The 13,570-nt window shown below is 41.7% G+C and overlaps 1 protein-coding gene across 1 annotated transcript in view; it reads right to left on the minus strand.

The window, feature by feature from the left end:
• Positions 1–13,570, minus strand: part of syn3 (synapsin III) — a 139,503-nt gene that overhangs the window by 78,544 nt on the left and 47,389 nt on the right. Inside the window, exon 5 of the mRNA XM_084711188.1 lies at positions 420–576. Coding sequence (XP_084567314.1) covers positions 420–576 — 157 coding nt within the window. The remainder of the gene's footprint in view (positions 1–419; positions 577–13,570) is intronic.

The raw sequence follows: 13,570 nt of genomic DNA on the forward strand, positions 1-13,570 counted from the left end.
TTTCAAGTCTGTGCTATTTGATTCTCACTGAGCGTCACAATAAATTAAAAATTGTTGCAATCTGAAAACATATGGTATGCTTTGTAAAATAGTTAACAGCTGTAAATAAGTGATGAATGAGTTACAGCATTTTTCATCAAATTATGAAATGTGTGAGGCCTTTTGTTGCTCCTTTAAAGCTGTACTGTAGCCAAGCATTCACACCCTTTTCACTGCAGTCTTGTTTTCTTTGTACGGAGTGAGTAATAATGTGTGGTGGTGGTGGTGGAGGCCACTCGCTCCGCCGACTCCAGAGACAGGTGTTTCGGCTCCCTTTAATAGCCCAAATAAATCAGTCAGAGGCAGCCGCCGAGGGAGGGACTCACGACACCTTAGTGTGGGTTAAAGTAGAGCAAAGAGAGCAGTTAAAGATTGCTTACCACCCAGGGTTTGCTGCAGAAGTTGTAGATGGAGAAGAGAGAGTTGATGCTGGGGACGGCTCCGAAATGAAGGCCGATCACGAGGTTCCGGAAGTCCTCCCCGGGGATCATGCTGTAGGCGTGCTGGCGGATCAGGACAAAGTCTGGCTTGAAGGACCTGCAGGTAGACGAACATGGAGATGAACTCTCCATCACTTTGGCAAGGTTGTGTGGAGTGTAAACTGACTTTTAAGATATTCGAGGGAAAAATTACAGGTAATAAGTGTACAATAATAATGAGGAAGAATTCAGACGCACGAAAGATTCACTTTTAGCCATGGTAGCTATAGACAGAAGAATGAAATTAGGGAGACATCAGAGCTGGGCAGTTGGATGAATATATCAGCTATCAGCGAGTCCATCACATTTCACGAGTCACGTCAATGTTCTGAACGTCACTTGCAAGCCTTTTTCACAGGTGCATTTAGACTCACAGACACATCAATGTCCATAAAGGTCGACACCGTTTACAACTAAACCTTTTTAAAAGAATCACCTTTTTCTTTAAGACCTCTAACCTGATGGTGCTCAGGTCAGAGGTCTCCAGCCGTTGGCTCCTCCCAGGCCAACAGCTCTGTCAGCACATTAACGCAATGTATCTTGGGCCTTGTGTTTTCAGTCAAGGGCTCCATTATTCAGTGACTGTGTCGGGCAGGAGGGGTGAAGAAATGCTCCTTGGTGCACCTAATCTTTTTGGACCATCTATCCAATTAACACAGCTTAATCCTTCCTTTACAAACTGTTCTGGGAGCAGGGCCAAGCGACCCATCAAGCACCTGGAGGCCTCATTTAAAGCAGACCACATTTCACATTAATATAGGAAATTTACTTTGACTGCAGCCATGTTTTACCTATTAATGTTTTGAGTTTTGATTCAGGCATTGTGTAACTCCATGTCTCAGATTCCTGTCATTTACTGCACTTTTTTTTTTTATTTTTCATGCTAGTAGGTGTTTGCTGTTACTTTGATTTCCAGTGGTTCAATCAGTTAAGTGTCTGTGATGTGGACAGCTATGAAACATGTGATGCCACCATTTACAACATGACCGCATACTTTTGATGTCCAAACCTAACCAAACTCCAACCGCTTACCAGTGATAACCTCGTGACAAAAAAGGTTGTATACAATGAAGATAAATAGGTACTCTCCAACAATCATATACAGTATGATGTTTTGGAAGTCAATGGCAAACAACCTGTGCTGATGATGTAGGATGTTCTGATTACTTCTGCTGATTTGCAGATGCAGATATTGTACATATGCATGCACATATGCTCAGGTATACACATGCAGAGGTAAAGGGCTGCAGGTCATAGGGTGAAATTACAGACAGGCCCCTTAAACAGGCTCTGGGTCTTCAAGTGTTGCTTATGTTAGATGGGACTGGCAGAATGACTGAGGAATGATCTGGTCTCGGCGACAGAGCGACTACAGCTGTTCCTCCCTGCCGCTGCACTCAGCCGCAGTGGCAGCAGACCAAAGGCTCTGCTATTTATACTGGATGAAGCTGTTTATTGAGGCTCCAGAACCAAACCAGACTCAACAGTTCATGTGAAACACAAGTTCATGATAAATACGTGGGCTGATTTGTGTAACGTGCAGTTTCTAGCGAACGCCGAAAGTTTAAAAAAGAGGAACATTCTGCTTTTAAGTGCACATGGGAAGTTTAACGCATGACGCTGATTTAAAGGTGCAATATGTATATGTAAGAATTGACCACTTGTTGAATTCATACTCCAAATAGTGGGGGAGCACATCACCAAAGTAACCGCTATCTGCTGCTAACTGTACAAAATCTGCAGCTCTAATTAGCTCAATTTCTGTGCAGCTATACAAGGCCTGAACTATTATCAGACTATCGCCTCTTGAGGTACAAAGTGGTATTACAAGACAATACGGGGCTAGCTGGTTAACATGCTAACATTAGTAGATACGTCTGCCACTCAATACATAGACATCCTTGGCATAGCATGAAAACTCTATTTCTTTTCATTCTTTTGATAATTTTCATTTCATTTTTTGAAGACTTTACACTTAAAATCTTCCACATTGCACCTTTAAAATATAACTGTCCTATCAGAATAAAACAAAATGTAAGGCTGCAACCAAGAGGAGCAATTCACCTTCCAATCTGGATCCAAACCAACTGATTCACGGTTCTATAAAATGTCAAAACACAGTAAACAGTCCAGCGTGACATCCTTAAATCGTTTTTTTCTGACAGTCTAAAATCCAAATATATTAAATTTACTATTAGAGAGGACTAAGAAAACCAGTAAGCATTCACTTTTAAAAAGCTGGGAACCAGAGAATTTTGAGCATTTTTGCTTTTAAAGTGACCAAAATTGCTGCCGGGGAATTCCGGTAGATTGTTTTTTTAATACTAACCATGTAAGAACAATGTCCTTATTCAAGATGTATTTTGTCCCTCCTCTCTTTGCAATAATTTTCTATCACCTCTCAACTGCCCACTCTCCAATGAATTCAAAATGCACCAAATAAATTGCTTTGGATTGATTTTCTAGCAACTGATTAATCAGCAACTCACTCTAGAAGCTGGTGGACATGAGCACAGTTGCAATCAAGTTCATCTCACTGGGTTTTCTCTTCATGTTTCATGTTAAAATTCATCACTTCCTACAGATTACTGTAAAATTACATGGATTCATCCATGGGATTAATAACCAACTCTGTGTGCATCCATATCCTCACAGGACTTGATACTCAGTATCTCAGTATATGAACAGTGACCTTTTCTGTGTTTGACATATTCACAATACAGATGCACATGAGTAAGGACAGCCTCTTATCCTTTGTTTTTATCTATTATGATCTGTTTACTACTACAAGCTGTGTTGTTGGACAGCACAGGACGATGTTGCTAAGCGCATGCACGCATAAAACCAGATATACCTTTGTGCTACCTCATTACCATTGAAAGGACAGATGTAGAAGACATTCAGTTCAGTGGGATGGCTTCCACCGGGCTATGGTTAATGGAGCCAGTGCCCTATAGCAGTGGAGTATTACAGAGGTTTGTCACCCATTAACTTTGTTTTTCTGTCTCTTCGCTCGGACTCGTTCTGCTGAAGCAGGGCTCCCTGTGGGTTGTGGATTACACTAAAGCGGCGCATCAAGGCTTTACGAGCCAAATCGCTCGGGCCCTACAGTCATCACTTCACGGGCAATATGCTAATGCGCCCTTTGAATGGGTTATCAGCGGTGCAATAAAGGCTGATAACACGCACTGATAGGAGGAAAACAGGGTTATAGATTAGGACATGAAGAGGGAATGGATCCATGAGGAATCATGAGCCCACTCAACTGTTGAATAGTAAATTGTGCAAGATAGGTAAAGACATGCTGGAAGAAAATCCATCATGACAAGATGCTCTTAAAGTCAAGTCAAATAAACCCACGAAAAGGGTATTACCACATAAATCAAACTTCTCAAGAACAGTTTGTCTCAAGGGTCTTACAATACTAGTGATTCTGCCTTATTTGATGTTGATATTGTCACTTATTTCTAGATGTGAAATAAGCCTCAACTTGTGAAACTTCATCCAGAAAATTTGGAATTATTTTATACCACTGAGTGCCTTCGGATTTGTTTAAAAAATCAATTAATGTGTAAAGTGCACTGCATAACTTTGCCTGATGTATATATGAGTCATGGTATCTTTAACATGGTTCAAAACATTAAAATACCTCAAGCATCTACAATCGATATTCTTATACTGTAAGTGCAAGTGATCACTTGTTGATGAACCCAAGAGAATTATTACCTGCACCTGTGGTTTCCCTTATCTGTGCAGCACGTTTGAGTATCTTTCAGTTTACTGTTTTGATTTTATGGACTGCAACTTTAATTTTGCACAAGTCTCACAGCTCTCACCAGCACCATTTCTAGAGGCATTAACAAGTTGTTTCCTGTGAAACAGCTCTGATAAACGCAATGAATGCTGCCTGCCCAGTACCAAATGGCTAACACAGTTAGCAACTAGCTGTTTAATACAGTAGAGCATTAGCCAGATATTTGGTGAAGAGCCCAAAACTGAGCTAAAAGGAGAGGGGTACTGGCATTAAATCAGTCAGATAACCAGAAACACATCAAATGCTGCACCATATCAACTTTATGAAGTGATAAAATGTCAGTGTTGTGTTGCTATATTTGCCTGGTTACGCATGCACTGCCTGACAGTTGTAGCCTGACCATTACACAATGTACTGTACAACAGTGCCAACAGTGTGTTTTCATCAGCATTCCAGGAGCAGAAAACTATTCAAACTGAAGACAATATGGTGCCATTTTGTTCTCCAGATCCATTTATCATACAGAATCTCTGACCTTCTAATAGGGTCCGCAGGGATGCCTGAATTGCACAGAACATTTGTCTTCATAACGGCCCCAGTGCCTGGCTCAAAGGCTGGTAAGGGCCTTATCTTGCTCCCATCAGTCTGTCTCTCAATGATAAGGATAATCGGGGTAGAACTCAGCGGGAATGCCACAAATGTCAAACAGTACATACCGAGGATCAGCGCAGTGCTTGTACACAATGGTGCATTGTGCTGAGCTGGCTCTCCGTCATCGAAGGGAAATGCACCTTGGAGAGAATTCTGCTTTCCTGTTACGTGAAGAGACACCACAGAAAATAGTCTTCGTAGTGCCAAAAAAATGGTATGTAGACTTGTACCAACACAAAACTCTTTGTGTGGTGTAAAAAAAAATTAAGTTCAGCATTTTGAAAAGCCTTCTGGGAGATCAAAAAGCTTGATATCACCTTCACGTTCATGACTTAATATGTAACTTTTCCACATTAAAATGTCTAAAAACTACCTATGTTAATGTTTCCAACAATATTCAAACCCAGAGAAATCTGTGATTGATTCAAGGTAGTGGTGCATTTCCTATTAGTCACTCGTTGCTTTAACTTCCAAATGGGGGCACCATCTTGGAATAATTTGTGCACACCCCCAAGTCGGAATAATGCCAAAAACTCATGGATACAGCATGACGCTGAGGATGGATAAACTATTTGTCAAGAAATACATACACCATTTAACAAGACATAAGTTGTTAAAAAGCTTTACATGCTGAATGGCGGATTTTTTCAGCATTGGACAGAGACAGACAGCCTGTCTTCCAGTGCAAAGCTGATCCACTTCCAAGACTGGACTTCAGTGAGTCTAGTTCAATCTCAGTGGAGTTCTCACTTGGTTCTGTCTGTTGCAACTTTACTTCGTCTTGAAGGCAAGCAAAGCTGTGGTATTATTACATTAAAATCTTGACTTGTGCGACCTTAAACTGTTGTAAATCCAAAGCAAATAAATCGGTCATTTACACATGAGAACTGTCTTGTCATTTTTTCTGGCAGCACTGCAGCAGAGCACTCTTACTTTCATGTCACAAAATGTTTAGTCCTGTTAAACATTAAACAAAGTTATTAGCTTTGGGGTTTAATCTAATACTTACTTTGGCGCCATGCTAATGAAAACTTTGTATGCTTTTGTTAAATGATAAACATCATCAATCAGGAAAAACTGGAGAGGGATTTTCCAAAAAACCCCTCTGTAGACTTAGTCAAATTGTGTGAGAATCAACATTTGTGTTTGTTTTAATTGGTGGGTTGAGATTAACTTGGACGGTAGGAAACAAATTGAAATGTTTTAGTAAAGTTTGATGAAAGGTGGACAGACTAAAATTTGGAAAGGACTTACTGAATTATGATGATGTTGGACATCACGTTTTTATGAATTTTGAAGGCTGTGAAGCTTTCCTCAAGCAATATTTAATCGGGATTTTATCTAAATCTTTCGGCATAGTGTCCAAAGAACCCTGAAGAGCTGTCTGAGTGTACAGTGACTCCCTGTAGCCTAGCATCATGCTGTGGTCCCCTGGCCGGGATCTAGGGCTCCCTGTGGTTGTGGCTCCAGGCCCGGTGGCACCAGAGCGACCTGGCAGTGGCTCAGATCCTGGGCGGTGGCCCGGTCAGGGCTGCCAAAGCTCTGGATCACCTCCAGCTTTGATCGCACTCCGGGGCACATCTCCATGCCGCGCTGAACGCAGCGAAGGTCACGTAGAAAACAAAGGATGCACGCCAACAAATAACATGACAAAGGCGTGTAGATTCATTTGGAAAATCCAAACAGCAGAGGGTGTAACTATGGCATCTACTAACAAAACAAATTAGGGAATGTTTAGTTGCCTAACAGTGATTGTGTTGAGGATTTGGAGAAGAGTCCCGCGGGAGGCAGATGTAATGAGGAAAGGGGCCACAAGAGTGATAGAGCACCAAATGACCTCTGGCAGAAGGGGAAATGAGTGTTGTTAGGAGTTTGAGTGAATTAGCGGGGCCATTTGTATTCATGGCTATATTACAAAAGCAGGGATAGTAGAGTGGGCCTCACGGCCGCTGTATGCTTTCATTACAGTCACAGCGCTCCTGAAGGGAAACCACCCTCAGGCCTCTTAAAGCCACGTCTGAACTCAGCGTGTCTGTGAGTGGGATTTATTTGCTCGGTAACAAGATGAACCTGTCTGAGGTATTAGGTGTTTGAGGCCACTCCAGGCAGACAGTTCCTTCACTGATTAAAATGGACTTTCACAGGGGTCAAGGGAAGACGGGGTTAAGGCTTCATTTTGCGTGCCTGTGTGCGTGTGAATCGTCTCTGTGTGGTCGAGGCAGTAAATCGTCACCTGAGGTAACCGTAGGAAGAGAGTCTTATGTGTTCTGTAGGGATTGGAACAGAAAGACGTGGTGGCCCTGTCTGGCTGAGTCTGGTAACTTTCAGGACAGAAAATTAAATAGAAGGATAGAAAAAAAAAGGAATCAGACAAGGATCTGCTAATGTAATCTGGCTGCCTCCCTCTCTCCATCTTCGGGGCCGAGAATGGCGAGGAATGTGACAAGGCTGTCCGGCTATGGTGAGGTCGGGAACCACACATGGCAAAAAACGCCCATCTGAACGTGCAATTCAGTGTTTGGTTGAACTTCCTCAAACCTGGGCAGCTCGTCTATAATATTTTCATATATTTCCAAAAAATAACTGAAATACAACCCCAATTCCAGACAAGTTGGGTTGGTTGTGTAAAACATAAATAATGACAGAATGCACTTAAATGCAAAAAACTTTTACTCAACAGTCCTGGGTCTCTGCTGTTATTTTTGGCGCTTCATAATGCACCACAAATTTTCAATGGGAGACATGTCTGGACTGTAGAAAAGCCTTTTTAAGACTCTTTTACTGCTATACTGTGTCTTGCCATTGTCTTGCTTAAAATAAGCAGGGACATTGTCTTGATGTTAGCATATGTTGCTCTAAAACCTGTATGTACCTTTCAGCATTAATGGGGCCTTCACAGATTTGACAGTTAGCCATGTCTTTGTACTGTATTCAACTGAAAACTCGCAATATCCCAACTTTTTTGGAACTGGGGTGAAAATCGCTGTGGTGGCTTTCAATAAACCTATGATAAATTAACTTTATATATCCATAGACATTTGAAGCTAAAGTCAGCTCAGTAGAAGAAACACATTATCAACCACCAAAATGTCTCAAGTTGATCCTTGAGTCTAAGTGGAAATTTGTTTGCCTTGCAAGGCAGCTGGATTCACGAGATTGTGAGAGAAACAAGATCACATGATCACGAGATCACGCAAGAGTCTTGAGAGGCTTGAAGTTATCTGTTTGTGTTCGCACCAAAAGTGGTGCAGCCAGTCAGAGTCCTAGGAAGGACTACTGAGATAAAGTATTTCTTCGTTCAAAAAAGAGCAGTACCGGCACTGAAGGCTTTCCACGATGGAAAAGACGTTTTCACTTTTCTCCCAACCGGATTTGGCAAGAGTTTTATTTTATTAACAGGCTTTGCTGGTAGTGACCAGACATGTCAGATAGTTTGTTACATTGAACCAAAGGATTCTCGTATGATCTCACAAATCCAGCTGCCTCTTAACGTAACTCTACTACAGTGGCCTGGTAGCTCAGTTGGTAAAGTGTTCACCCCATGTATGGATGCTGTGAGTCCTCTGCAGTCGTATGGCCCTGTGCTGCATTCATTCCCCTACTCTCTCCCCACTTTCCTGTCATGTCATCAGCTGTTCTATAAATTAAAGCCATATTCATATATATATATATAAATAAAGAAATAAAAACTGCTTGCTTGGATTAAATGAAGCTTCTTTCATTGTAATTCAGTATTAGTGTAGGTATCATTGTCCTCACAGGTACAATAATGTTAGCAGCTGGTGTTAATTAGACCCTCAAAGAGCAATAAATGTTTTTCATTGAATTCTGAAGTTTTGAAGTTTATTATGCTGAACTCCAGTTTAAAACCTCCACCTCACATTTACTTTCCTACATCCACATTGTAGCCGTCTAGCTGATGCTTTGAACCAAAGCTACTTCCAGTGAGTGCAACAGTAAAACAAGCTCAATAAACTCCTCAATCACTACACACCCACTCCCTGACATTAATTACCACTGATTAATCAACAGGTTTTATTAACCACACGAGGAGCTCTGTGAGGATGGTGGAGGAGAGAAACGTTGCTCTGTGGCTTATCATGCTTTGGCTGCTGTGATCAGTCTTTCAGCCAGACCAGCGTTCCCACTTGGAGCCGAGCAGCTTGCCGGAGGTTTTGGCAGCAGAGAGCGGAGAAGCCAAAGGGCTGACTACAGCAGTGCAGGCAGGGAACAACACGCCATAACTACTGTACCTTGTGGCGTGTCGCTGTGCTGTACTGTAGGCTGTGCAGTGCATGCCACGTTGCATGTCGGACATCGTGGTAGAAAAATTGCATGTACTGTAGGCTCCACTGCTTTGGAGGGTCACAGTGGCAGTCAGGCTTTGTTGCACCTTTTTATTTAGCTGCTGCTCTGATTCATCAAGACAAATTTGTGAGGAATTCCCTAAGATCTGACATTAACATGTATTTTCTTGACTGGAGGCCAGATGAATACAGCTTTACAGGTTCATAACCAAAACCCTGTGTGCAAAAAGCCAGATTTATGTATGCACATTCTTTTTTTTTTAAATCAGATTTATAAAGCCATGCATACGCTTTGCTATGTTTCATGAATATAAATTATTTTGAAACCATAGGCATGTGCATCTGCCTGATTTCCACTCCTGTAATTCACCATAAATGGATGCAGACACACAATTAATCTATAATCTTTGTGCGTATCAAAATTTGTCTACTCCACAAGTTTTCATTTACAAGACCTCTAAATGTGTAATTTTACTGACTATGTTGCACTGGCGAGGTAAACCAAGGGCAACCATCATTACACACAACCAGTCCACATGGCTGTGATGATGATATAGATAATAAAATAATGATAATATGGATTGCACTATCATTAAAGGAGGAATATGTAGCAATTGTGCATGCAAAAATGAGTACAGCAGTCAGAACTAGTTGGAGACAGTGACTATATATTCAATAGGTAAATCCTATTTAATATACAGACTATGGTTGAAGTGAGCTGTTTCCCCACCGTCTCCTCTGCCCAGGACTCAGAGACGCTTTGCAGGCTGCAGGAGTTCTGCAGGAGTTCTGAAGGATTGCAGGACACATGCAACATCTCAAACTGAAGTCCTCCATTGTAAGTTGATCAGCTGTTTATAAATGTAGTGACACATGTGAGCTAGTCAACTCGAGCTGCACCACAATCACACGTGACACGCCTCACACTCTGTAGTACATACCAAACGCACCCTTCCGATCTGGTGGTCTATTTAAATCGCTAAAACCACCCATCTCTCCGTCTGCCTGTCAGTGCCATTGCTGCCCTGCAACAGCATCACTGCCTGCTCATTCAGCCCAAACACCACCCCTGCATCCACCTGCAGGCTCCAACAGGGGGTCCAAGATATGTGTTCATCCCTCCTCAATATCTCTATGTAAAAATAATCTGCGAGGAGTGATGAGGTCGGAGCCTAGAAGCCAAACTCTAATTATGTTCTGCTGCTGCAATAAACATTCTTGAACTGCCAACTGTAACTGTAAAGTTAAGCCCACTATCCTGAAAACAGTTTGGATTTCGAGTGAAGTGACTGACTGCCTTTCTGCCAACCAGACCCCATTAACATATTGCTCAATTTTACAGACATTTCAAAGAGGGACACCGTGGCTGCATCACTGATGTCACAGAAGTGAGTATTTCAACTTGATATGCCACTGGCAATCCCATGATACCTTGGGTTGAGTCTGTCAACTAATCAGATACTGTTCCTGACTTGTCATGTGCAACAGCGCTGATCTACAACGTATTACACAATAAAATAACATGAGATTGAGCCTACAAAATAAAATTTGTGTTGATGACATTAATGAGCTCAACACCGTGGCAGGCATCACAGGACTGCTGTAGTGTGTCACCAGCCCTACATGGATACTAAATCATTACTCAAGTGCTTCATTTTTTTGGTTTTGTTTTGGGTTTTTTGGGGGGTTTTTGGAAGAGAAGAAGGAAACTTGGCTGCACCAACAAAGAGGCAAAAGACTGATCAAGAGTGAGAAACGACATGATGGCATTAAATTAAATATCTTTACACCACAGTAGATTCTATTTCTGTAACGCATTGCAAACATGACACAAGCGTGAGAAACCACACTGCATAAACAACCCTGAAACAGCCACAGAACTGTGAGAAAGTGTGCTGCAGCGTGGAGCCAGCAGAGGAGAGGTGTTCAGAGAGCACGCTGTGGACGGAGTACAGAGGTCAGAGGTCAGAGCGCTGTGAACGCAGCCTCCAGAGGACACGTGGAAAAGCAGGAACCTGCTTTAAATATACAGTGCAGTGGGAACGTGCCCGTACGCATGTGAGCTGTGTGATCACACAAACACACTCCAGGAAAAATGTAATCAGACAGAGAGCTTTTAGTTTGAGGTTGGAGGACTTGTTTTGTCTGTCCTGTGTATCTGTGGATGTATCTCAACATTCTTCTGGCTCAGAACGAAACACATTGGATCAAAGAAATAATTAGCTTTCGTTGGCTATAATCTATGACAAGGACAAATGTTAATCAGTTTATACTCTGGGCTCTTTGGCCGATCTTTAATCCAGAGAAACTTTCAGTGTCTTGCTCAATGAATGATATCAGCTTTTGCGGGTTTGAATTTTCCAGTTATGAGATTGTATTTCTAACCACTGCGCTTTATTAGTCATCAACCAATCAGACTGCCAGAGAAACAACCATTATACTATTTGTAGTGAAGTTCAGCGTCATAAACGACAGGCTAAAACCACAACAGTTTGGCAGTGAATGTCAGTGTTGTTTGAACATGGCAGCAGTCAGACCATCTGCAGCCAATTTGGCTTCTCTATCATTACAGCAATATCACCAAAACATATTCAACCCACACAATAACCTCTGTGTCCACTCTGACAACAGGTTGCATTGTAACGTCAGCCGTGTTACTGTGATTGTCCTTGCTTGATTTCACACTGCGCTGCATGGCGAGGCCGTTCCTGGTGCAAACGCTACTTTCAACACCGATAAGAAAGTTATTTTGCAAAAATGTGTAGAGGCTAGGCCAAAACACAGATTAGCTGATTAGTCCCTTAGAAGGCTGGAGTGAGGACTGGTGGGCTGACACTGGATGGTGTGCACTCAGTTGGCTGATCTAATGGACCAATCAGGATGCAGCAGGTCAACAGCTCTGAGAATAAGAAGCAGAGGGTTTGCACATAGAGTATGTTGTATGTGATCATTCTTATAGCAAAGTCAGTTGATGCTACATTGGCTGTAAAGTAGAGAAAGCTAAGGGCAAATAGAACAACTAGACAAGCTGGATAGTAATTGATAATAAAGAAGGATTAATATTACAGATCCAAAAAGTGTTAAAAAGATCATTAGAAATAAATTATCTGATTTATAAATATACAAAAGAAAACAACCAAACAAAAAAGCAACTTAAATTGAGCTTTTAGCATGCTAATGCTAACATTAGGATTCAGACACACCTGTGTCCACTTAATCTAAGACCAATATTCACTGTCCTTTTAACTCTGTTTTGTTCTTCACCAACTCCTGAGGGAAATATGTGACAATTTAGATGCTAAATGCTCCACAATATTCACCAGCTAGTTGCTAACCTTGTCTGTCTTTCGTTTGGTACCAGGCAGATAATGGATACTCAGGTTTTAGAGGTTTCTAGCTGAAAGCAGCTGCCTGCTGCGGCTGTAAATAATGTTAGTGAGCGCTGTGAAACTGAACCAAAACAGTAACAATGTGGCCAAACAACGAGCTGAAAGATGTTAAACACTCTGTAGATCTGAGTGGAACTGCGGAGTGATAATTACTGTGGCTTTGTCACTATGAGCGGCCGCATTATAGCTGCTTTAAAGATGCAATATGTAAGAACTGACCACCTGTTGAACACATATTCCAAATAATGGGGCAGCATGTCATCAGAGTAACTGCCAACTGCTGCTAACTGTAGCTGCCGTTAGCTTGTCAGCTCAGTCACTGTGAAGCTACACTGAGCCAGTGACTTGCTGGTTAGCATGCTAACTTCAGCTGATATCTCTGCAACACGATGCATAAAGATCTTTGACATACCATCAAAATTGTTCACTTTCTGTAAGTAATTTTATTTACTTAAATTCTTAAATATTGCACCTTTAAAGCTGATATCTAATTGTTGTATGTTGGTTTTGATGACTTTTTTTAAGCCATCATGGTATTCATATTGTCAGTTTAGCGGGAGCATGAGATCATCTGTGCCACCCAGATCAGCTGATCCATGCCAACTTCACATAACAGAGCAGTCTATTTAAATACCCAGCTTCATTTGTCTAACTGCTGCTGCTGCTACAGGAGCTGCTTACTGGCCAGAGGCCACCTCTGCCACTGCAAGATGAAAAGTTTTTTTCTTTTTTCAGATGCACCCAAATGACCCAAAAGCTCAGTAGCTAGCTCAAAATAGCATAGGAATGACTCATGTGTTTTTAGTTTGATTGAGACAGATTATTGGCATAAAACTGATGTGCAAAGTGCAAGCAGTTGTCAGCACTGCCAGCCCACAATAGCTGTAGGACTAATGAAGGGTTATATGAGTCAAAAGTAATCTGATTTCTACAGCATGTGCACAGACTAGC

The sequence above is a fragment of the Lutjanus erythropterus genome, chromosome 22 (genome assembly GCF_056507025.1).
Source record: "Lutjanus erythropterus isolate fLutEry1 chromosome 22, fLutEry1.hap2, whole genome shotgun sequence".
NCBI classification, from domain to species: domain Eukaryota; kingdom Metazoa; phylum Chordata; class Actinopteri; order Lutjaniformes; family Lutjanidae; genus Lutjanus; species Lutjanus erythropterus.